Source organism: Rhinoderma darwinii, chromosome 9 (genome assembly GCF_050947455.1).
Source record: "Rhinoderma darwinii isolate aRhiDar2 chromosome 9, aRhiDar2.hap1, whole genome shotgun sequence".
NCBI lineage: Eukaryota > Metazoa > Chordata > Amphibia > Anura > Rhinodermatidae > Rhinoderma > Rhinoderma darwinii.
Genome location: NC_134695.1, coordinates 102,857,670 through 102,883,281, shown reverse-complemented (window position 1 = coordinate 102,883,281; position 25,612 = coordinate 102,857,670). Strand labels below are relative to the sequence as shown.

The 25,612-nt window shown below is 42.5% G+C and overlaps 1 protein-coding gene across 1 annotated transcript in view; it reads left to right on the top strand.

Moving 5' to 3' along the window:
• The window catches only part of NLRC5 (NLR family CARD domain containing 5), a 161,728-nt gene that overhangs the window by 21,384 nt on the left and 114,732 nt on the right, over positions 1–25,612 (top strand). Inside the window, exons 9-13 of the mRNA XM_075837146.1 lie at positions 13,015–13,074; positions 14,368–14,448; positions 18,655–18,738; positions 24,417–24,506; positions 24,672–24,737. Coding sequence (XP_075693261.1) covers positions 13,015–13,074; positions 14,368–14,448; positions 18,655–18,738; positions 24,417–24,506; positions 24,672–24,737 — 381 coding nt within the window. The remainder of the gene's footprint in view (positions 1–13,014; positions 13,075–14,367; positions 14,449–18,654; positions 18,739–24,416; positions 24,507–24,671; positions 24,738–25,612) is intronic.

Below are 25,612 nucleotides of genomic sequence, written 5' to 3'. Positions count from 1 at the left end.
AATGGGCCTTCTCCTTGGCTCCTGACGCCCCTGAACTTTCCTCCGTTGATCTTTTCTTTTCTGCTCTCGGACTCATTTATGACGAAACTGACAGGACTGCCTTTGCCGTGAGTCAGCTGGTGACCTTACGTCAGGGTAAGAGACCTGTTGAGGAGTATTGCTCTGACTTTAGGAAGTGGTGCGTAGCTTCTCGGTGGAATGACCCTGCCTTAAGGTGCCAGTTTAGGTTGGGTCTGTCGAACGCCCTGAAAGACCTGCTAGTTAGCTATCCCTCTTCTGACTCCCTAGACCAGGTTATTGCTTTAGCGGTACGACTTGCACGTTTTGACATTAAAAAAAGTGTCAAAACGTGTACCACAGCGTGTATATTTCTATGGTCAGGACGGATGCCCTAATGGTGTCGTTTGTGCATATGTTTTGTGTGCTTATGTTCTATCCTTTTTTTTCCCTATGTCCTTAAAAGCATGGTCTGCTACACTTTTCCGTACTTTTCCAAAACGTATATCACACGTATAAATTTTTATTTGTATTGAAATCAATGGCGACGTATGGATGACGTATGCAATCTTAAACCCTACTGTTAAGGATCTGCCAGGCACAGCTTCTGTATCTATGCCCATAGGTAATCAGTCTGCACCTGCTTCTATGTCTGTGAGACTGACTCCATCTTCCACCACTCAGGATGGCAGGCTTAGGAGTCGGAGAACCTATCACAGCCTGGCCAGACGGAGCTAGCTCCCGCCCTCTGTCTATTTATACCTGCCTTTCCTGTTCCTCCTTGCTTGTGATTCTTCTCGTTTGGTTTCCTGGCCCTGCTGCAGCTTCTTGAAATATTTGACCCTGCTTCATATTGACCCTGGCTTACTGACTACTCTCCTGCTCTGCATTTGGTACCTCGTACACTCCTGGTTTGACTCGACTCGTTCACCACTCTTGTTGCTCACGGTGTTGCCGTGGGCAACTGCCCCTTTTCCCTTGCTTCTGTGTACCCTTGTCTGTTTGTCTGTCGTGCACTTATTGAGCGTAGGGACCGTCGCCCAGTTGTACCCCGTCGCCTAGGGCGGGTCGTTGCAAGTAGGCAGGGACTGAGTGGCGGGTAGATTAGGGCTCACTTGTCTGTTTCCTTACCCCCATCATTACATAATCACAAGCCCATATACCTAGTCTACCCTGGTCCCTCACACTACTATGGACCCCCTTGAGACCCTGGCTCAGCAAATGCAGGGTCTCTCCTTACAGGTCCAGGCCCTGGCTCAGAGGGTCAACCAGCCTGACGCTACCATGGTAGTGCCCCTCACCTCACCTCTTGAACCCCACCTCAAGTTGCCTGACCGGTTCTCAGGGGACCGGAAGACTTTTCTCTCCTTTCGGGAGAGTTGTAGGCTCTATTTTCGCTTAAAGCCCCACTCCTCAGGTTCTGAGAGCCAGCGGGTGGGTATAATTATGTCCCGGCTCCAGGAAGGGCCCCAAGAATGGGCCTTCTCCTTGGCTCCTGACGCCCCTGAACTTTCCTCCGTTGATCTTTTCTTTTCTGCTCTCGGACTCATTTATGACGAAACTGACAGGACTGCCTTTGCCGAGAGTCAGCTGGTGACCTTACGTCAGGGTAAGAGACCTGTTGAGGAGTATTGCTCTGACTTTAGGAAGTGGTGCGTAGCTTCTCGGTGGAATGACCCTGCCTTAAGGTGCCAGTTTAGGTTGGGTCTGTCGAACGCCCTGAAAGACCTGCTAGTTAGCTATCCCTCTTCTGACTCCCTAGACCAGGTTATGGCTTTAGCGGTACGACTTGACCGACGTCTCAGGGAACGACAACGTGAAAGTTTTTGTGTTTTCTCCTCTGACTCCCCCATGATGCATCCCGAGGTTCCGTTGCTTCGTTCTTCCACGGAAGACTCGAAGGTACCTATGCAACTCGGGGCCTCCGTGTCCCCCCAACAATGTAGAGAGTTCCGCAGGAAGAATGGTCTCTGCTTCTATTGTGGGGATGACAAGCATCAAGTGAACACCTGTCCTAGGCGTAAGAATAAGCAGCCGGAAGAACTTCCACGCCTAAGTGATCATCGGGGAGGTCACTTGGGCGCACAGGTATTTCCCGTAAATATGAAACGTAATAAAATCTTGCTTCCCTTTCAGGTCTCTTTTGGTGGTAGGTCTGCTACCGGCAGTGCCTTCGTGGATTCAGGGTCGTCTGCTAATATCATGTCTGTGGAATTTGCTATGTCTCTAGCTATGTCTTTGATTGATTTGCCTAAACCTGTCCCGGTAGTGGGTATCGACTCCACTCCTCTTGCTAATGGTTATTTTACACAGCATACCCCTGTTTTTGAACTCCTTGTTGGCTCCATGCATTTGGAGCAGTGCTCTGAACTGTTGATGCAGGGATTATCGTCCGATTTGGTTTTAGGCCTTCCCTGGTTGCAGTTGCATAATCCAACGTTTGACTGGAATACTGGGGATCTTACCAAATGGGGTAATGAATGCTTGGGAATAGGGAGAGAGGAAAAGAATTGTGGTTCCTATTATAAATTGAAAATAATAAATTGTATTAATTGTATTTATATTAAAATATTTTAATATTTCTATAATTCTCAATGTAGGTCAATTATTCAGTAGTGCAGAAGACCCCTTGTCCTGCATTTAAAGAAAAGAATTTGTCTTTTATATGCTACTATCATATAACATTAAAGTTGGACTTGCTAAGGTGAGTATAGATCTAATGACATAGATATATTACATGTACTGTGTGAATCAGTGTTAGCTGTCAATCATTAAACATTGTATCAGTTTTGTATATACTGATATTTCCAATGTTTTCTGTTTGTAAATAGACAAGTATTAGTTATACATTGTGTCTATTCATTTTGTACTGAAATCAGACAGACACTTTATCTATTTGTTTGTGCTTTGTACTGATGTTGTTAGATCATATTCTCAGGATAAATTGCAACAGTCATTGCTGAGATTTGGTTTTTATTTTTTATATATTATTTATTTATTGTCTCTTATATAATTATTTGCAGTCCAAATTATGTTATGTTACACTGGCTACCTCAAGTAGTGCCAGTGCGGTAACTTGTAAAGGTGAGCACTATAGGGTATAATATCGTTGTAGTGTGCTCTGAACTGGTTCCCTCCTTAATTATATAGGAGGCTGTTCACATTGGTGATATGCGGTTTTTAGGCTGGGTAGTTTGTGTGTTATATGCTGCTTGTATCTCCGATCCTCAATTGGGATCAGTAGCAAGATGATTTGCTTGTATTAACTTTATATGTAAGTTACTTGCTGTCTGCCTTCTGTCAAAAACAGCGAGCAGCAGCCGATTGATATTTTAAAATCAGGCCGCTTGTGTGTATCGACGTGCTAAGTTATGACCAGGCCGCTTGTATATATCATCGTGTTAATCTAAGCGCTGTATATTCAGTTAGGATTGCGCTTGAAAGTATGTTTTCTTAGGAAGCTGCTAGCTATAAATTTTCTTATATCTCCGTTTTTGCGGAGACGGCCGTAGCTAACAGCACTGTGTGTGGTCTAATGGACTTGCTCTGCAAGTCAGCTGGCTTTGTATGCGCTGTCAGGGATAATCACCCTGCAGCATATATCAAGATTCACGTCCCGCTCTCCTGTAAGGAGCAGTGCTTTTGCAAGTAAGTCTTTACAGACTGTTTGTTAATTTTTATATCATTGGTAGTAGCATTGAAATTGGGCTAAGACCTGTAGCTAACAGCACTGTGTGTGGTCTAATTGACTTGCTCTGCCAGTCAGCTGGCTTTGTATGCGCTGTCAGGGATAATCACCCTGCAGCATTTGTCAAAATTCACGTCCCGCTCTCCTGCAGGGAGCAGTGCTTTTACAAGTAAGTCTTTGCAGACTGTTTGTTAATTTTTATATCATTGGTAGTAGCATTCAAATTGGGCTAAGACCTTGTACATTGAGTTCATTATATGACTGGACACCCGACGCGCGTTTCGCCGGCATTCCGGCTTCCTCTTGGGGTGTGACCCGCCGATTCTGACGCCCTTAAATATCCTGTGTATTGAGTGACAGTCAAGGGGGCCAATAGCATTGTTTTAATTATAACGTGTGTGAATGACAGGTAGATAAATTCCTAATATCTGTCCTAAGGCTCAAAATTGTCTCTAAAACAGAGAAAAATCATTTTTGAATGATGTTATTTCAAGGTTAACTATAGCTCTTTGTTTCTTTATTGTAAAATTCCAATTTGTATATGGATATCAATTATATCTCAATTTAAGTCACATCTAGTTATTTTCCAACTATATGGGTATATTGATCTATCTGATATGACCAAGGAGATTTTCCTAGTATCATATATGGAGTTTATAGAAATTTACTGTGCTTAATTTATTGATATTTATTTTATTATCTGAAGCACAGATTTTATGTATGTATATTGTATATATATTTATATCCCATTCTTCTTCCATATATTGAGATGACATCCATAGATAGTGCTTAGCCAATTTTTATTTTTAGAAAGGAAATAAGTGATGGTATGAATTATTTATTTAGCATGATGAATTACTATAGTATTTTTTACTGTACTTGCAATGAATTATCAGTGAAATTTAGTTGATCATTTGTATATCCAGAAATTATCAAAAATATATAAATTTATATATATTTTATTTAATCATTTTTGGAAATGATTTTTTCTTTTTATTATTCACAAGAAGCAGCCAAAATTAAAATTCTCATTTAAGCCTTTTGGGTTAACAGAATTCATCTGAAAGATCCACTGGCTTTCTCTTTTTAAAAGGGCCTCATCTAGATTGCCTCCTCTTATGCCCATTTTTAGTTGGCAAATTGCCCATCCTTTAAGATTTGTCCAATCTAGATTATGGTGTTCTTTGTAGTGTCTAGCAATTGGGGTTGGGGTGAAAGGTTTATTTTGCGCCTGACTATCAAGTTTATTTTTTTCGTAATTTAAGATAGAGCTAATGTGCTCTCTGATTCTAATTCTTAGTTCTCTTTTTGTTTTTCCTACATATCTAAGGCCGCAAGGGCACTCGAGACAGTAGATGACACCTGTTGATGAACATCTAATGTGTTCCCTTATTGTATAGCTTTTTCCTGACCCATCCAAAAAGATCTTTGTACTCTTCAGAATTTTGCATGCCCTACATAGCTTACAGGGATGAAATCCAGGTGCTAAAATTTTTGGTTGATTGTTTGTTCGGGAGAAATGACTTGAGACTAGTATATCCGAGATGCTTTTACTCTTGCGATAACCTGTGGGAATTCTTTCTCCCAAAATTTTTTCCAGATCTATATCAGTTTTAAGAACATGCCAGTGTTTGTTTAAAATGGTTAGCATTTGATTCCAATCTTCATGATAATCAGTAATGAATCTCGGTTGGCGTGGAAATTCAAGATCTTTTTTCTTTGGAGTTAGGAGGTCAGTTCTGTTTGTTCGTAATGCTACATTATAGCCTTCTTTTATGCTTCTATTGGAGTAATTTCTAGTTTGTAGTCTTAGTTTTAATTCTGCTGCTCTTCTTTTGAAAATCTCAAACGTTGAGCAATTGCGTCTTAGACGCAAAAATTCTTCTTTGGGAATTCCCCTGATAGTGCTAGGAGAGTGTGCACTATCAGCATCTAGAAGACTGTTAGCAGCAGTTTCTTTCCTGTATAGATCAGTATTTAACTCTCCATTTTCGTCTTTGTATATTTTGATGTCCAGGAATGGTATTGAACTGTAACTAAAATCCAAGGTCAATTTGAGATTTAAGTCATTATCATTGAGGTGTTGTATGAATTCTTGGAGGTTGGAGACAGTGTCGCTCCAAACTACCAAAATATCGTCTATAAAACGCCGCCATAGACTGACATGATTTGTAAAGTATCGCATTGTGTCATCGAAGACAATCATTTCCTCCCACCAACCCAAATATATGTTGGCAAAAGTAGGAGCAACTGCTGCCCCCATCGCCGTTCCGCGAGTTTGTAAGTAGAAACGACCATCGAATAAAAAATAGTTCCGTGTAAGAATGAATTTAAGGGCCCGGAGAACAAAATTTTTCCGTATAGGGTTATAATTAGTGTCTTTAGATAGAAAGAATTCTACAGCTCTGCATCCTCTGGAGTGGTCAATGCTTGTGTAAAGACTTTCCACATCACAAGTCACTAGTATCTCATCAGGGTTTAAATTAATCCCTTCTATCTCTTTCAGAATCTGCATTGTGTCTCTGGTGTAGGAAGGCAGCTGATAGACTATATCTCTAAGTTCATGATCCAACCAAATGCTGCATTTTTCAGTTAAATTTCCCACACCAGAGACTATAGGTCTTCCTGGGGGATTCTCCTTGTTTTTATGTATTTTAGGAAGCAGATATAGAGTAGATACCCTGGGATCTTTGACAGATAAGTATTTTTTCTCATTAAGGGATATGGCTCCTAGGCCATAGCCCTCTTCTATCATAGTTTTATATTCTTCTACAAATTGAGATGTGGGGTCACCCCATAATGGTTTATAACATTCTCTATCTAAAAGTTGACGCTTAGCCTCATGTATGTATTTATCCTTAGGCCAAATAACAATATTCCCGCCCTTATCGGATCGTTTGTAGACTACATCATCCCATAATTTAAGTTCTTTAATTGCTTTTTGTTCTTCCTGCGAAATGTTGTCATTCCTTTTATGGGCCGGAAGTGATAATATGTCCCTACTAACTAGATCTACAAAGACCTTTACAGCTGGGCATGTATCCATTGGTGGCATCACAGTAGATTTAGGTTTAAGATGTTTTTTGGTTGCAAGAATTTGACTATGGGTATCTTCTTGGTTAAGATTTTCCAGTAGGAGCTCTTCCAAATCCCTGATAGTCTCCATTTCCTGCTTTATATAAGAGACAATAAATAAATAATATATAAAAAATAAAAACCAAATCTCAGCAATGACTGTTGCAATTTATCCTGAGAATATGATCTAACAACATCAGTACAAAGCACAAACAAATAGATAAAGTGTCTGTCTGATTTCAGTACAAAATGAATAGACACAATGTATAACTAATACTTGTCTATTTACAAACAGAAAACATTGGAAATATCAGTATATACAAAACTGATACAATGTTTAATGATTGACAGCTAACACTGATTCACACAGTACATGTAATATATCTATGTCATTAGATCTATACTCACCTTAGCAAGTCCAACTTTAATGTTATATGATAGTAGCATATAAAAGACAAATTCTTTTCTTTAAATGCAGGACAAGGGGTCTTCTGCACTACTGAATAATTGACCTACATTGAGAATTATAGAAATATTAAAATATTTTAATATAAATACAATTAATAAAATTTATTATTTTCAATTTATAATAGGAACCACAATTCTTTTCCTCTCTCCCTATTTCCAAAGTAAAATAAATAACAAAAATTGGTGGTGTACACCTTGTGGTTCCCCATAACTCACTTTGTATATATAAATAAGTGAGGGTATCAGCAAAATCTTTATTTTGGTAATGAATGCTTGACGTCATGTTTTTCTGTTAATTCTATTTCTCCCCCTGAGGAGGTGAACACGCTACCTGAGTTTGTTCAGGACTTCGCTGATGTTTTCCCTAAGGAGGCCTCCGAAGTGTTACCTCCTCAGAGAATACGATTGCGCTATCGATATGGTACCAGGAGCTAAGCTCCCTAAGGGTAGGATATTTAATCTCTCTTGTCCCGAACGTGAAGCCATGAGAGAGTATATCCAGGAATGCCTGGCCAAGGGTTACATTCGCCCCTCTACTTCTCCGGTAGGTGCTGGCTTCTTCTTCGTAGGGAAGAAGGATGGTGGTCTTAGGCCATGCATTGACTACCGAAACTTGAATAAGGTCACTGAACCAGTATCCCATTCCTTTGATTCCTGATCTCTTCAATCAGGTTCAGGGGGCCCAATGGTTCTCTAAGTTTGATCTACGGGGGGCTTATAACCTTATCCGCATCAAAGAGGGGGATGAGTGGAAGACTGCGTTTAACACGCCCGAAGGTCATTTCGAATACCTCGTCATGCCCTTTGGGTTGTGTAATGCTCCCGCAGTCTTCCAGAATTTCATAAATGAGGTTTTAAGAGACTACCTGGGGGTATTTCTTGTAGTGTACCTTGATGACATACTTGTGTTTTTCAAGGACTGGTCCTCCCACATTGAGCATGTCAGGAAGGTGCTCCAGGCCCTCCGGGAAAACAAACTGTTTGCTAAGACCGAAAAATGTGCGTTTGGGGTGCAGGAGATACCGTTTTTGGGTCAAATTCTCACTCCTCATGAATTCCGCATGGACCCCGCCAAGGTCCAGGCTGTAGCGGAATGGGTCCAACCTGCCTCCCTGAAGGCGTTACAGTGCTTCCTGGGGTTCGCTAATTATTACAGGAGATTTATTGCTAACTTCTCGGTCATCGCTAAGCCTCTTACGGACCTCACTCGCAAAGGTGCTGATCTCCTCCACTGGCCTCCTGAGGCTGTCCAGGCTTTTGAGGTCCTTAAGAAGTGCTTTATCTCGGCCCCAGTGCTGGTTCAGCCCAAACAAATGGAGCTATTTATCGTGGAGGTTGACGCGTCCGAGGTGGGAGTGGGGGCTGTCTTGTCCCAGGGTACCAGGTCCCTCACCCATCTCCGCCCCTGTGCCTACTTCTCCAGGAAGTTTTCGCCCACTGAGAGTAACTATGACATTGGCAACCGCAAACTCTTAGCCATTAAATGGGCATTTGAAGAGTGGCGCCACTTCCTGGAGGGGGCTAGGCACCAGGTTACGGTCCTTACCGACCACAAGAATCTGGTTTTCCTAGAATCTGCCTGGAGGCTAAACCCGAGACAAGCTCGATGGGCGTTATTTTTTACCAGATTCAACTTTTTGGTCACCTATAGGGCTGGGTCTAAAAATATTAAGGCTGATGCACTGTCGCGTAGCTTCATGGCCAGCCCTCCTTCGGAGGAAGATCCTGCTTGTGTTTTGCCTCCAGGTATAATCATTTCCTCTATTGATTCTGATTTAGTCTCTGAAATTGCGGCTGATCAAGGTTCAGCTCCCGGGAACCTTCCTGAGAACAAGCTGTTTGTTCCCCTGCAATTCCGGCTAAGGGTACTTAGGGAAAATCATGACTCTGCACTATCTGGCCATCCAGGCATCCTGGGTACCAAGCACCTCATTGCCAGAAACTATTGGTGGCCTGGGTTGCTCAAAGACGTTAAGGCCTACGTCGCCGCTTGTGAAGTTTGTGCTAGGTCCAAGACTCCCAGGTACCGACCAGCGTGCTTACTATGTTCTTTGTCCGTTCCCCAGAGACCTTGGACCCATATCTCCATGGATTTCATCACCGATTTGCCTCCATCTCAAGGCAAGTCGGTGGTGTGGGTTGTAGTAGACCGCTTCAGTAAGATGTGCCACTTTGTGCCCCTCAAGAAACTACCCAATGCTAAGACGTTAGCTACCTTGTTTGTCAAACACATCCTGCGTCTCCATGGGGTCCCTGTCAATATTGTTTCTGACAGAGGGGTACAATTTGTTTCATTGTTTTGGAGAGCCTTCTGTAAAAAGTTGGAGATTGATCTGTCCTTCTCCTCTGCCTTCCATCCTGAAACTAATGGCCAAACTGAGAGGACTAATCAGTCTCTAGAACAATATTTAAGGTGTTTTATCTCTGACTGTCAATATGATTGGGTCTCATTCATTCCCCTCGCCGAATTTTCCCTTAATAACTGGGTCAGTAACTCGTCAGGGGTCTCCCCCTTTTTCTGTAATTTTGGGTTTAATCCACGGTTCTCCTCCGTTTCACCTAGTAGTTCCAACAATCCCGAGGTAGAGGTCGTTCATCGGGAACTGTGCACAGTCTGGGCCCAGGTTCAGAAGAACCTAGAGGCGTCCCAGAGCATACAAAAAACTCAGACAGATAGAAGACGTCCTGCTAACCCCTTGTTTATGGTCGGGGATCTGGTGTGGCTATCATCAAAGAACTTGCGCCTTAAAGTCCCGTCCAAGAAGTTTGCTCCCCGGTTTATAGAGCCGTACAAGGTCATTGAAGTCCTCAATCCTGTCTCCTTCCGACTGGAGTTGCCCCCATCTTTTCGAGTACACGTGTTTCATGCCTCCCTCCTTAAACGCTGCTCCCCGTCCTTGGCTCCCTCGAGGAAACCTCCTGTCCCCGTTCTCACCCCTGAGGGGGTAGAATTCGAGGTGGCCAAGATTGTGGACAGCAAGATGGTCCAAGGCTCCCTCCAGTACCTGGTCCATTGGAGAGGATACGGGCCTGAGGAGAGGACTTGGGTACCCGCCCGGGATGTTCACGCTGGGGTATTGGTCAGGAGGTTCCACCTTCGTTTCCCCAATAAACCAGGTCCATCTAGAAAGGGTCCGGTGGCCCCTCATAAAAGGGGGGGTACTGTTAAGGATCTGCCAGGCACAGCTTCTGTATCTACGCCCATAGGTAATCAGTCTGCACCTGCTTCTATGTCTGTGAGACTGACTCCATCTTCCACCACTCAGGATGGCAGGCTTAGGAGTGGGAGAGCCTATCACAGCCTGGCCAGACGGAGCTAGCTCCCGCCCTCTGTCTATTTATACCTGCCTTTCCTGTTCCTCCTTGCTTGTGATTCTTCTCGTTTGGTTTCCTGGCCCTGCTGCAGCTTCTTGAACTATTTTACCCTGCTTCATATTGACCCTGGCTTACTGACTACTCTCCTGCTCTGCGTTTGGTACCTCGTACACTCCTGGTTTGACTCGGCTCGTTCACCACTCTTGTTGCTCACGGTGTTGCCGTGGGCAACTGCCCCTTTTCCCTTGCTTCTGTGTACCCTTGTCTGTTTGTCTGTCGTGCACTTATTGAGCGTAGGGACCGTCGCCCAGTTGTACCCCGTCGCCTAGGGCGGGTCGTTGCAAGTAGGCAGGGACTGAGTGGCGGGTAGATTAGGGCTCACTTGTCTGTTTCCTTACCCCCATCATTACACCTACGTTTGCATACGTAAAATGTATATGTTTTTTAGCACATATATGGGAAATCTTGACTTTACAAAGTTTGATTTAGCTCAAGAACAAAAACGTATAAAGTTTTTAGACGTAAGAATAGACACAAACGTATAAAAACGTATACGACATATACTACAAAACAACTTAAGCGTATGTTACAAATGCATATTCATACGTCGTATACCACAAACGTGTGCACAAAACGAGATGTGAACATAGCCTAAAAGATATTAATCAGTTATATGAGACAGTAATTCATGAGACCAATGGTGTACATACAGAAAATAACAAAACATTGCAAAAATCAAAATGTGATGCCAACAAATCCCACATCCTGGACCGTGAGAGCCCAACATATATTTTCCATCACCCTTTCCATTCTTTATAGGGGATACAGATAATGCAGAGCAAAAGGGATCAATGGGTGCGTGAAAACCATGCAGGTCACACGGAAGCACTTCCGTGCGAACTGCGTGATTCGCGCAACAGCTGTCAAACTCTGAATGTAAACAGAAAAGAACCTCGTGCTTTTCTGTTTACAAACATCCAAACGGAGTGTCATAATGATGGCGGCTGCGCGAAAATCACGCAGCCGCGCATCATACACTGATGACACACGCAGCTGTTAAGTGCCTTTTGCGCACGCAAAATGCAGCATTTTTTGCGTGCGCAAAACGCACATGCTCGTGTAAATCAGGCCTGACTCTGAGCACTGTGAAGAAAGAAGCTTTGAATCAAGTCACATCAGGGAAAATAGGTGACTGTATTTTAAAGATATGGCCACTAGTACCAGTAAGGGCAGCAGGGGGTGATCATACATCTCTGAGTGATACTAGCAATGTAAAGAATGGAGGTTTTCATTCTGGTTGCCATGACTACGTCCACAGACGTCTTTATTTCTACTGTAATTGTTTTTGTTTAGATTTTTTTTCTAAGAAAAAAATCTTCATATTCATTAAACCTGCAATATATTATGTAATACAGTTATACGTATATCAGTATATTTCTTATAGACTATAAAGAAAATTGTACCTAAAGGGGTTGTCTGCTTTGGACCGTCCCTACTTGTTAAAAGGGTACCTTGACAATAAGCTTTTCAAATTGTCCCCCTGTTGGGACCCCCAGCAATCAGCTGTAGTTTGAGGAGAAACCTGGCAATAAGTATTCAATTTCAAGGCAGCGCCACCACAGGGGAAATGACGCATTACACAGTGCCAATATAAATTGATAAGTTGTTGTTGTAAGGCTGGGTTCACATTATGTTTTTGCATCCTGTTAAAAGGTACTGCTTTTTTTATTGGGTAAAATGAGCATTAAATTTGGATTTCTGTCCTGTTTAAGAATAGGATTTAGACGGATACAGTTGTTTGTACAATAGAAGTCAATGATAACAGGATGCACTAGTATAGACATTTTAAGGCCTCATGCACATGAACATGTTTTTGCGGCCGCAATTCACCCGCAAATCTGCGGGTGAATTGCGGTCACGTTCATTTCTATGGGCCCATGCACAGGACCATGATTTCCACAAGCCATGCATTGACCTGGAGCGTGGACCACAAAAAGATAGGACATGTCCTATATGTGACGCATTTTGCGGTCCGGGCTCATTGAAATGAATGTACATGGCCATGTGCACGGCCCGTGATTTGCGACACTACGGTCGTGTGCATGAGGCCTAAGGGTAACATTTTCCTGACATTGAAAACATAAAAACAGTATGCAAAAAATCTGGCCAAGAACGGGGTCCCTCTCTATTAACTCTGAATCTCCTAATAGGGTATATAAGAATGTGTTTTTAAGCCAGATAACCCTTTTGATCAATTAATCCACGAATGTGGCCATGAGAACCAAAATGAAACCACCATTGTTTTTATTGCTGTCTTCATTTAGAGAAATGAAAAAAAAACAAAAGGTATAAATTCAAAAAATGCATGAAAAAGTTTAGAACAGATGTGTGGGAACAAATATGTTTTGCATAACTTTGTTATATTTGAGCTTACAGTTCATAAGAACATATTATATTATCTTTCATTTCAGCTCTCCAAAGGTCAAAAAAGCTAGAAAAGAAACCACTGCTATAAAAGGAAAAAAACTGAGGTAAATCGTTATCAGAGCTATGTGAAGATTTCATTTATGTTAAATTCACATTTAACAAGACTATAAAAAGGCTTTATGACAGGGCTGTCTGCTTTAGAATAATTTTTTCCAATACCCTATAAGAAAATTCTGAGTTCACGTGTGGGGATCCCCCGTTTAGGACAAAATCTATTAGGCATAGTAAAGAGCAGCTACAAAGACCATATCTCGCTTTAGAGGACCCGGCATGTCCATTCATTAAACAGATTTCAATGGGAACTCTGTATTTCTTCATTTCACCAGTGGTGGCGCTGCAGGAGAATTAAACGTTTACTGTCAGGTTTCCCCACAGATTACATCTGATTGGTGGAGGTCACAGCAGGGGGACACCCTCCGATGTGCTTATTGATGGGGAATTCTTTTGACAAAAAGTGATTGTGCAAAACAGACAACCCCTTTAATGTCTTTCAAAGGGGTTTTCTGACAGTTAAAGGGGTTGTCCCAGAATCAAAAATGATCACTAATCCACAGGATTTTTTGATGACTGGGAGCCCCACCGCTAGGATCCCCACAGATTCCAAGAATGGGGGTCTCAAACCCCCAGATCCTCCACATTGAGGAAGAACTTGATTGGAGCTGCTGTCGAACATACGCCCTCCGCACCATTCAATGTCTATGAGAACGATGGAAACTGCTCCATTCAATGTCCTCCTTACCAGTCAATCATAGGATCTGGGCGTTTGGAACTCCCATTCTCACGATCAGTGGGAGGTGCAACGATCAGAAAATTGCATGAAAAAAACAAATAGTCACATACTTACCTTTTAAATTCCCCCCTGGTCTTTGGGCCACAGTGATAGCTTGACCAGCTATTCACTAGCCATAACGGTGATGACAATATAGATGACACATCATCACGTGTGAAGTATGGCACGTCATCACTGCAGCCTAGTAAACAAAGACTGGCAGGGGAATACAGAACCATCGACCCAGAAGTGGTGGTGGTCTTAAAAGGTGAGTTTGCAACTACTTGTTATTTTAGCAAAATGCATGTTATATTTTTTGTTTTGTTTTGTTTTGCCATTCTAGGCTGGATGGATGTTGACTTTGGCGGTCTACAATGTGATTACTGATAGAAATTTTTGTAAAATATTATAACAATATCTCTGATATCTCTAATTCTGAAATCCTCTAGAAGCACACGAGTGAGTGCTGTATACTGCTCACTGTTACGCTACATATTTTATACTTATCACTGCCTTATTTTCTATATATCTTTGACATTTTTAATAATTTATACTTTTTTTTTTCAAGCCTTGAAAACTGCAACCTGACCTCAGTAGACATCCCTCAGCTGGCTGAGATACTCACAGGCCCTCAGCTTTCTTACGTAAAGTATGGAAATAAATACATTTCTAGATCACTGAATATTATTCTAAAGAGCAAATAATTCAAAGAAAATCACTAGTAAATAAAAGACATCAGGCTTCATTAATAAAAACTAGTGCAGACAAGAACTGGACGTGTTGCCCCATAGAAATGAATCAGATTTAAAGAGGCTCTGTCACCAGATTTTGCAACCCCTATCTGCTATTGCAGCAGATAGGCGCTGCAATGTAGATTACAGTAACGTTTTTATTTTTAAAAAACGAGCATTTTTGGCCAAGTTATGACCATTTTTGTAGTTATGCAAATGAGGCTTGCAAAAGTCCAAGTGGGTGTGTTTAAAAGTAAAAGTCCAAGTGGGCGTGTATTATGTGCGTACATCGGGGCGTTTTTAATACTTTCACTAGCTGGGCGCTCTGATGAGAAGTAACATCCTCTTCTCTTCAGAACGCCCAGCTTGTGACAGTGCAGATCTGTGACGTCACTCACAGGTCCTGCATCGTGACGGCCACATCGGCACCAGAGGCTACAGTTGATTCTGCAGCAGCATCAGCGTTTGCAGGTAAGTCGATCTTACCTGCAAACGCTGATGCTGCTGCAGAATCAACTGTAGCCTCTGCTGCCGATGTGGCCGTCACGATGCAGGACCTGTGAGTGACGTCACAGATCTGCACTGTCAGAAGCTGGGCGTTCTGAAGAGAAGAGGATGTTACTTCTCTTCACAGCGCCCAGCTAGTAAAAGTATTAAAAACGCCCCGATGTACGCACCTAATACACGCCCACTTGGACTTTTACTTTTAAACACACCCACTTGGACTTTTGCAAGCCTCATTTGCATAATTACAAAAATGGTCATAACTTGGCCAAAAATGCTCGTTTTTTAAAAATAAAAACGTTACTGTAATCTACATTGCAGCGCCGATCTGCTGCAATAGCAGATAGGGGTTGCAAAATCTGGTGACAGAGCCTCTTTAAAGTGTATCTGTGCATTCAAAAAACTTCTGACATGTCATAGTGACATTTCAGAAGTTTTGTTTGGTCAGGGTCCGAGCATTGAGATCCCCACCGATCACTAAAACGAAGCGTCAGAAGCGCTCAGGTAGGCGCTGTGCTGCCTCGTTTCTGATCAGCTTTGCTCGGCTTTCCTCGCAAACTTATAGACTTTCTATTGAGCCTGTACACCTCTCACTCAGCCAATCAAAAACAAAGCGGCGCAATCGGTAGGTGTCTCAGGGCTCGGACAAACACTGATCAAAACATCTGACATGTCACTATGACGTCAAAAGTTTTATGAAAGTATAGTGACACTTTAAGCTTTTATAGCTGGTGTGTAAATGAAAGGGTAAGGCGGTGCTAAGGAATGGCAGGTTTCTGTCGTAAGGTAAGGGTTGACTGTAAGCTCAGCCATGATGAAATCAACAGTCCCTTTTACTAACAGGGCTTTTCCTTCCTCCCTGATACAAGGGTAGCGCTCTTTTACACTCTAGGCCATGCTTTTCTCTGGCCTTCAACTCGCTGCCAGCGACCACTCCAGCCACTCTCAGCTCCTAATGCCACTGCGGCTTCTACTTGCTGCGCCATTGCGGAGAAGCTCCTGTCCATGTCTGCTTTGCAGCTTTCACACCTAATCACTCTTTGCTGGGAGGCTCCCTGGCAATTACACCAGACATATTAATCTCTCACATTGCGGGGAGGCTTCGTGGCCACTACACCCGCCATAACTGGACCTGCTCCAATCTCAGGGGTCTCTGATGCTCCACATGGCTCGCCAGGAGTGCTTTCCACTACTACTCATTCTTTGCTTCCTCTAGGGCCGCTATTTAACACTTTACACGCTCTACCCAGTGTGAGGAACGCAGCGTCTCTATGTTAGTTGAGTGCCCACACCCTTAGGGCGGGTTCACACATGGCGGAATTTCACTTAAATTCCGCTGCGGACACTCCGCAGCGTTATTCCGCAGCGGAGCCGTTTCTCCATTGACTTTCACTTTAATTTAGCAGTGTTCGTTTACACGATGCGTACAATTCCGCTGCGGAGCATAGGCTGCGGAGCGGAATTTGGTGTCCGCAGCATGCTCTGTCTGTTGCGGAGCAGTGGCGGACTCATGGCGGAATTTCTCCATTGACTTCAATGGAGATTCAAAGTTCCGCAATGAAGTCCGCAGCTGTCATGCACATGTCATGTGTGCTGCGGATGCGTCTTGCTTTTTTAACTTGACATTTCTTCATTCTGGCTGGACCTATGTATTTCTAGGTCTACAGCCAGACTGAGGAAGTCAATGGGGCTCCCGTAATGACGGGAGCGTTGCTAGGAGACGTCAGTAAATAGTCACTGTCCAGGGTGCTGAAAGAGTTAAGCGATCGGCAGTAACTGTTTCTGCACCCGGGACAGTGACTACCGATCCCAATATACATGTATCTGTAAAAAAAAATGAAGTTCGTACTTACCGAGAACTCCCTGTTTCTGTCTCCAGTCCGGCCTCCCAGGATGACGTTTCAGTGTAAGTGACGGCTGCAGCCAATCACAGGCCAAGCACAGGCTGCAGCGGTCACATGGACTGGCGCGTCATCCAAGGAGGTCGGGCTGGATGCCGAAGGAGGGACGCGTCATAAAGACAACGGGCGGTAAGTATGAATTTCTTTTACTATCACTAGGGAAAGTGCTGTCCCTTCTCTCTATCCTGCACTGATAGGGAGAAGGGAAGCACTTTTCCCGCAGTCCGCAGCAGCTAGTCCGCATCAATTTTCTGCACATTTTGTGCAGATCCGCAGCCGTAATCCGCAACCCGGATTAGGTGCGGCATTGATGCGGACAGTTGCGGAGGAATTCCGCCATGTGTGGTCATGCCCTTACTGGTGCAGTAAAATAATTAGAAAATGGCGTCTGGGGTGTTTCTTCGCGGCGCCGCATCCAAACAGATCCTATTATAAGCGATAAATAAACCACCATTGCCTGTAATAAAGAGCACATTGTAATGAAACAAAAACAATCACAAGTAAATACATAGATCAGCACAGTCCCAGGATCCAGGGTCTTAAATGCTATGTACACCTTTGAAATCGTTTTGTTTTATTTTTTAATAAAAATGTCTATTAGTGTGTTTAGTGCAACTTTTTAAATACTTTTGTATTTTGTGTTGACCTGTATCTGTCATGTCAGCGGCACTGACGGTTCAGAGTTAGTGGCTCCTGCGTTTCTTTCACACGTAGGATCCACCTGTTATCGATCACATCTAAGGCTGTGTTCACATCAGCGTTGCTTTCCATTGAGGGGGTTGTGTCTGAGGTTTCCGTCGGGGGAACCCCTCAATGGAAAGCTACGCTGATGTGAACAGGCCCTTAGTTATGAACTTAGGTGTGATCGGTAACAGCTCGATCCTGCTAACACTGAACCCGTCAGTCCCGCTGACCTGACGGATACAGGTTTCAGCGCCTGATACAGCTGCTCTGTATATAGTATACAAAGCAGCTGTATCTCAAAAAGTAAAAATCATTTTTAATAAAAAATATTTAGAAATATGCACCAAGCAATAATAAAAAAAAAGATTTCAAAGGTGTACATAGCATTTAGCCTGTGGAGAAAAACAAGTCAAACATAAACAATTCTATACACTTGAAGGGGTATTCCGGTTACAACAAGTTACCCCCTATCCGTAGGGCAGGGGATAACTTGCTGATCGGTGGATGTCCGACAGCTGGGACGCCCACTGTATACGAGAACGGGGGTCCCATACTGAACGGCAGGTCGCTCATGCGCACTGATGTTCCATTTATTCTCTATGGCAGCGCCAGAATTAGCCGAACGCTGTACTCGGCTATTTCCGGCGCTCCCATAGAGAATGAATGGAGCGACAGTGCGCATGAGTGACCTGCCACTCGGTTCAAACAAGGGGTATGGGACCCCCGTTCTCGTAAACGGTGCGGGTCCCAGTTGTCAGACACCCACCAATCAGTAAGTTACCCCTTACCCTACGGATAGGAGGCAACTTGTTGTAACCGGAATACCCCTTTAAGGTTCAGTAGCATCTTCACATATTTTAAAGATTTACGGACTCACCAAAACGTATCTAAAATATATAACCAGCTTTCCAGTTACGTTTTTTCTCTATTAACATAACAAACCGTCAAACTGAATATTATATTTGAAGTAATGTGACAACCTTCTTTGCTTTGTGTGTACAGTATATGCAGCCTCACTTGTTTTTCCTGTTTCAGTTTATCTGGTAATCCTTTTGGAGATCAAGGTTGTAAGACGTTGATTGAAAGCCTTCCCAATATACATATTTCCGAGAAGCTAGAGTAAGTTCATTTTATTCTTAAGACAATTCTTCTATATGGTGCATAGTTTATACAATCCTCTTAATTATTAATTTAATAAATTTGCGCTAATATCCTCAAATTCAATTTACCTGCAGCGCCACCAGAGGAGAAATGAACCATTATATAGTTCCTATTAAAATCATGATGCTGGGTCCTCCAGAGAAAACTCTGCTCTTTGTAGCTGCTCCAAACTCTGGCCTCAGAGGATATGTCTCAAATTTTCAATAATAGACAATGTAAAATTTAGAATGGAAATTAATAATCCTGTAGGTATGTTTCATATTAGACAAACCAGTGTAAAGTGGAGCTGTGTTATTTTATGTGCACAGTGTCTTGAGCTGTTCCTATGTGAAACCTCCTCCTATTTTCAATATTATTTTTTTTATTTTTCAGAAAACCTGTGGAAGTATTATGTACTAAGGGCCTGTTCACATCAGCATTCGGTTTCCGTTGATGGGTTCCGTCAGACCTTTCCATCGGAGGAACCCATCAACGGAAAGACAAATGGAAACCATTAGCAATGGAAGCATTGCCATTAAAATGAATGGTAATACAAACGGAAGCTATGGTTTCCGTTTTCCTTTCCGTTGATGGATTCCTACGATGGAAAGGTCTGACGGAACCCATCAACGGTAACTGAATCCTGATGTGAACAGGCCCTTACCTGGCCATCATAGCACCTAATATTATAGTTACATATAGAGTATTAGATATTACAGTTCTTTTAAAAAATATTTCCATGGGACTGTCCAATGGTTGTGATGGTGGATTGCCAAGATTAGGGTATGATACCATTTATGTATTTTTTATGTGTTCAGACACAATACACAGAATACATATTAGTAAAAGGTAGAAAATAGGGAATAGGATGAACAAAAAGTGGTGTGAATGAGATAAGATTTAACTTTTATTTATTTTAAGACGTCATGGTTTATGACTACAGTATATACAAAATGTCATTAAAATGAGCCACTGTCCTGGGAAGAAAATAGATTTGAATTCTCTTATTTCTGTACTAATTGTCCCCATATGTGATTCTAAAGGGTCAGAAGGAGGCAAATTTGTGGGTGAGTTAATATTGTATTTGTGCACTGGGATTGTGTTTATACAATAAGAGTACAGGGTGGGCCATGTATATGGATACACCTAAATAAAATGGGAATGGTTGGTGATATTAACTTCCTGTTTGTGGCACATTAGTATTTAGGAGGGGGGAAACTTTTAAAGCTGGGTGTTGACCATGGCGGCCATTTTGAAGTCTGACATTTTGTATCCAACTTTAGTTTTTTCAATGGGAAGAGGGTCATGTGACACATCAAACTTATCGAGAATTTCACAAAAAAAACAATGGTGTGCTTGGTTTTAACGTTACTTTATTCTTTCATGAGTTATTTACACGTTTCTGACCACTTATAAAATGTGTTCAAAGTGCTGCCCATTGTGTTGGATTGTCAATGCAACCCTCTTCTCCCACTCTTCACACACTGATAGCAACACCGCAGAAGAAATGCTAGCACAGGCTTCCAGTATCCGTAGTTTCAGTTGCTGCACATCTCGTATCTTCACAGCATAGACAATTGCCTTCAGATGACCCCAAAGATAAAAGTCTAAGGGGGTCAGATCGGGAGACCTAGGGGGCCATTCAACTGGCCCACGATGACCAATCCACTTTCCAGGAAACTGTTCATCTAGGAATGCTCGGACCTGACACCCATAATGACATAAATAACTCATGAAAGAATAAAGTAACGTTAAAACCAAGCACACCATTGTTTTTCTTGTGAAATTCTCGATAAGTTTGATGTGTCACATGACCCTCTTCCCATTGAAAAAACTAAAGTTGGATACAAAATGGCCGACTTCAAAATGGCCGCCATGGTCAACACCCAGCTTGAAAAGTTTCCCCCCTCCCATATACTAATGTGCCACAAACAGGAAGTTAATATCACCAACCATTCCCATTTTATTTAGGTGTATCCATATAAATGGCCCACCCTGTATATCCACACTGCAGAAATTGAGGGTGAAAATTCTGCATTGTATTATAGTAAGAACCTACAAACACAGAAAATGATCGACTCAAGCACAAAGGTATAGAGTATAAAAAGTGAATATTTTATTAACGATAGATAAAACAGAATAAAAAAGATGTGGGAAAGCGATGTCTGACAGCGCCTCCCACATCCAACCCGAGGGAAGACAGCGGACGAAAGGTGCATAGGCCAGTCCTTTCGTCCGCTGTATTCCCTCGGGGTTGGATGTGGGAGGCGCTGTCAAACATCGCTTTCACACATCCTCCCTGATGACACGGCTCCGGAAGTGGGGCGGTGGCCATCTTTGTACCCCCTTTCTGACCCCGTTCGTTTCCCTCAGCTGTGGACCGGTGATTGCTGACCCGGAACATATGGTTAGTGACTATAAAGGAGAGGGTCCCGCCAGGATGATGCCACCCCCAGACGAAGGCATCTGCCGAAACGCGCGTCGGGTGTTGGTGTCCTACCTGTATCAGACCATGACCTTTGGTATGTAAGTTACTCTTCACTGTTGCTTTGGGCATATTTACATAGGTGTGCTGTTACTGCGCTCTTCATATCGTTAGGCTGTATGGACTCTTCGCTTGTACTTACTTTTACCAGCTTAGTAGTCCATGGTCATATGTTACACCTCCTGCACTATTTAGCACTTTATATATTACTGTGATTATCATAGGCATTTGTCCCTGTGTAACACGATCTTATGTTGTTTGGTTATCCTAGGTGATTTCCAACCTGCACATACGCCTGTATCTTGCCCCTTACGTATAATTATGTGTTGTATACATGCTTCCTGGTCTGGCACAAATGGACGCCATCTATTCATTGTATGACTCATCTTTTTTATTCTGTTTTGTCTATCGTTAATAAAATATTCACCTTTTATACTCTATACCTTTGTGCTTGAGTCGATCATTTTCTGTGTTTGTAGGTTCTTCCAGTTGTTATTGATCGACGCACCAAGTCATGCTTGGTTATACATTGTAGATTGCTCAAAGTGTCACAGATGATTGATCGATCTATTTGTTCACTTTTATTTAACCCATGATATTTCTTAATCTTTGAGTTAATCTCTTTCCGCCCTCAGTTGGGTACAGTTGGTTATATATTGTATTATAGTAGCAGCAGAGTGGATGAAACGTGAACAAATCTCATCCACATGCTGTGAAAAAAAATTGGGATAAGAGGAAGGGAGCTATGAGGTAGCCTTCCCGTATCAAAGAACTCACAGTCCAACTCCCTGCCACTTTCAAGAGAGCCGTCACTGAGAGCAGTAGTGGGAGAGGCTCTTATCTCTTCTCTCTATCAAGTACTAAATTAGCAGTGGCCAGGGGCAGATTGGGAAAAAAAAAGAGGGCCTTAAAGAGGCTCTGTCACCACATAATGTGATCGGCGCTGTAATGTAGATTACGGCAGTGTTTTTTATTTAGAGAGACGATAAATTTTCACCAAGTTATGACCTATTTTAGATTTATGCTAATGACTTTCTTAATGCCCAACTGGGCGTTTTTTAGCTTTTGACCAAGTGGGCGTTGTACAGAGGAGTGTATGACGCTGACCAATCAGTGACTAATCAGCGTCATACACTTTTCTCCATTCATGTACTCAGCACATAGTGATCTTGCGAGATCACGATGTGCTCTCACTTACTCACACATTAACGTTACTGAAGTGTCTTGAGAGTGAATAGACATTGCCTCCAGCCAGGACGCGATGTCTATTCACAATCCCGACACTTCAGTAACGTTTGTGTGGGACTTAATGACAGCAAGCGTGATCTAGCGAGGTCACGCTGTAAATGACAGCCCAGCGTGATCTGGATGTGCTGTGCTGTAGCAAAGGGGCAGGGCGCTTCTTATAGTCCACGGTGATCATGGGCTAATTGATGATGATTCCCATGTGCGCACGCTGGCCCTTCAAGGCCAGGCACCAGCGTGTGAGCGCACCCTATGGGACACAGCAGAGCGCTGGTGTCTCCTGGGGAGGAGATGCGGGCCAGCGCTCACAGATCCATGGTTGCGGCCGCCTGGCGGATGAGTAATCCCGACGGTCCGCGGGCATGGACACTACAGCAGGTAACGCAGGATCGCCTCAGAAAGAAACATAACAATGCCCGTTTCGTCAATTGCTCAGCTTTTTCTTGGACTCCAGGAAATACGCATTGGCATGTTTCTATCTGAGACGATCCTAAGTTACTAGCATATCCAATTGCCTGAGTTAGTCATCCACTACTAACCTGCAATTTAGTGCTATCTATTGATAGGGAGAACAGATAAGCGCCTCTATCACTACTGCTCCCTGTCTCCGTTTTGAGAAAGCTGCGGGAAGTTGAGTTGGGAGTTCTTTGATACGGGAAGGCTACATCATAGTTCTCTTCCTCTGATCCCATAGAGGCACACAATTGATGTGTTTGGCGGTCATACCTGCGGATACATTGATTGCTGGTGAGACTGAGAGAAACGTACAGCCTCTCAGCTTGTCTGCCTTACATGTCCTTCTGACACTCTGATATGGAGATCCTTCTCCAAGCAGAGCCCCGTAGACATACAGTATATGTTACTGTATCAACACAATCCCATTGCACAAATTCAATATTAAAGAGGATCTGTCACTAGTTTAGTAATGCCCAATCTCCTAGCTAATCTAATAGGCGCTGTCACACTGATAATGATAGTGAAAATTGTGTCCCAAAAAGTTTATTAATTTAAAAGTTATGACCCTTTTTGTTAATATGCAAATGAGGCTATACTAGCCAAAGGGGCGGTAACGCTGCTGTTTCTCTGTGGGCGGTGTCTGTGTTGTCTGTATGACGCTGTCCTATCAGTATCATACAGCTTCTCCCCTTCTCTGCACAGCGTGATCTCAGCTTCAATCGCGAGATCACGCTATGTTAAAACTTTCGACCGCAAGTCCTTCATCAGATCGCCTCTGCGCCTATTAGATTAGCTAGAAGATTAGCCATTACTAAACTAGTGACAGATCCTCTTTAAATCGCCCATAAATTTGCCTTTTTCTGAGCTCCTATAATCATATGGAAACAACTGCAAGAAGTCAGAAATAAGAGAATTCAATTATTTTCTCTTCCCAGGATAGCGGCTCATTTTAATGAAATCAGTCATAACCAATTACATTTTAAAACATACCAAATAAAACTTAAATCTTATCTTACCCACACTGTTATTTTTCCACTTCATTCTCTTTCTTCTACATTTTATTGATTATCCTACTTTGGTGGTGCAGACCGGGATGCTGAAGTTCACACTAGGTGATTTAACTTTTCCGGAACAGAATATATTTTGGCCCACATTTACTAATGCTATCTAATAGTAAGACAACGTAAAAACTTAGACCAGGCCGCCAAAAATGTGCCAAATTTATCACAGTGGTGCATGCTACACAATCATTTTGGTGCATCTTTCATGACCTGTTAAGACACTTTTCTCTTCCTTATACCACTTTTCACTTGCACCAGAAATTGGTACCCATTTTTTTGGTGCATTTATAGTGCACATTGGCACATTTTAAGCCACACCCCCTTTTTGGACCGCTTAAAAAGTGTCTAGTTAGATGCAAACATTTTCTAGATCCAGACGCAGCAGTAAATCTGCCCCATTATGTTTCTAGGCTTAACAGGACGATACTTTCTAAAGAAGGACTGTCACATCTTGTCTGCTCCATGGTGACCTGCCTCAATGTAAAAATTGTAGCAGCCAGGTAAGGATTTTTGTGGTGGTGGTAATAATAATGATCAATTTGTGCATATGGAACTAAAGGGGTCCTACTTTTTTTTGAGGGGCATTCGTTAGCAAGTTGTTATAATATTATAGTATCATTGTTATAACATAATAATTATGTTGTATTTTTTGCATATATTTGAAGCGGTTTGCAGCAGATGGCGGAGATCCTTTTCTTTACTGGCATTGATGATTGTCAAAGAGAGATCAGGTACTAGAGATTGAACTACAAAGACAATCTATAAATATTGAAGTCCTTGAAATGTACAGTAATTTCAATAAATAAGACGAAGCATTGCTCATCCTTGTAACTCCTTACAAACATAAGTAACAATTTCTTCAGGAATCGGATCAATAGGGCATCTGTAATATGGTCTAATGTAATGGGCTTAACAACTAATATTCTTGGTGGTTTAGGATAGTAGAGGAGTTAATGGAGTATGTCTGCGGGAGGAAAGTGTACTGATCATTTAATTTAATTAAATTAAATTTAATATTAATAGTACTTTATAAAGGTTAGAGCTCTCATTTTCTGATACAGAGCTCCAAATCTTCTGTTTTCCTTCACACAACAATTGAGTTATATGATTGCACAAGGGGGACGTTACTGCATAGATATTTTTTTTACCACTAGGGGGAGGTCACTGAATAATAATTTATCGCCACTAGGGGGAGGTCACTGCATAGAGATTTATCGCAACTAGGAGAGGTCACTGCCTATGAATTTATACAGCTGCCATTGTACTCCATAATACAGCCATGTGCCATGAGCTTCCCTTAGTGGTGGCAAGGCAAAAGTGTATGATGTAAAGAGAACCAGTCAGCTCAACTGACATGTCTGTTTTAGCAAATCATTGCATTCCTCTTAAGTTAACAATTCTGGAGCATCTCTTCTTAGAACCCTGTGACGCTCTTCTGTTATTTCTTTTGGAAATGTATGATTAAATTAACATCTGGGTGTTACCATTCCCCTCGTCAATGAGGCATGTCCCTACAAACTCTGACACTGTCCAATCAGGTCTGACAGTGTCAGACTGTGTCCGGGCCCCATCCCTCTTGGCTCCCCACCCCTCAAATCCCCTCAGG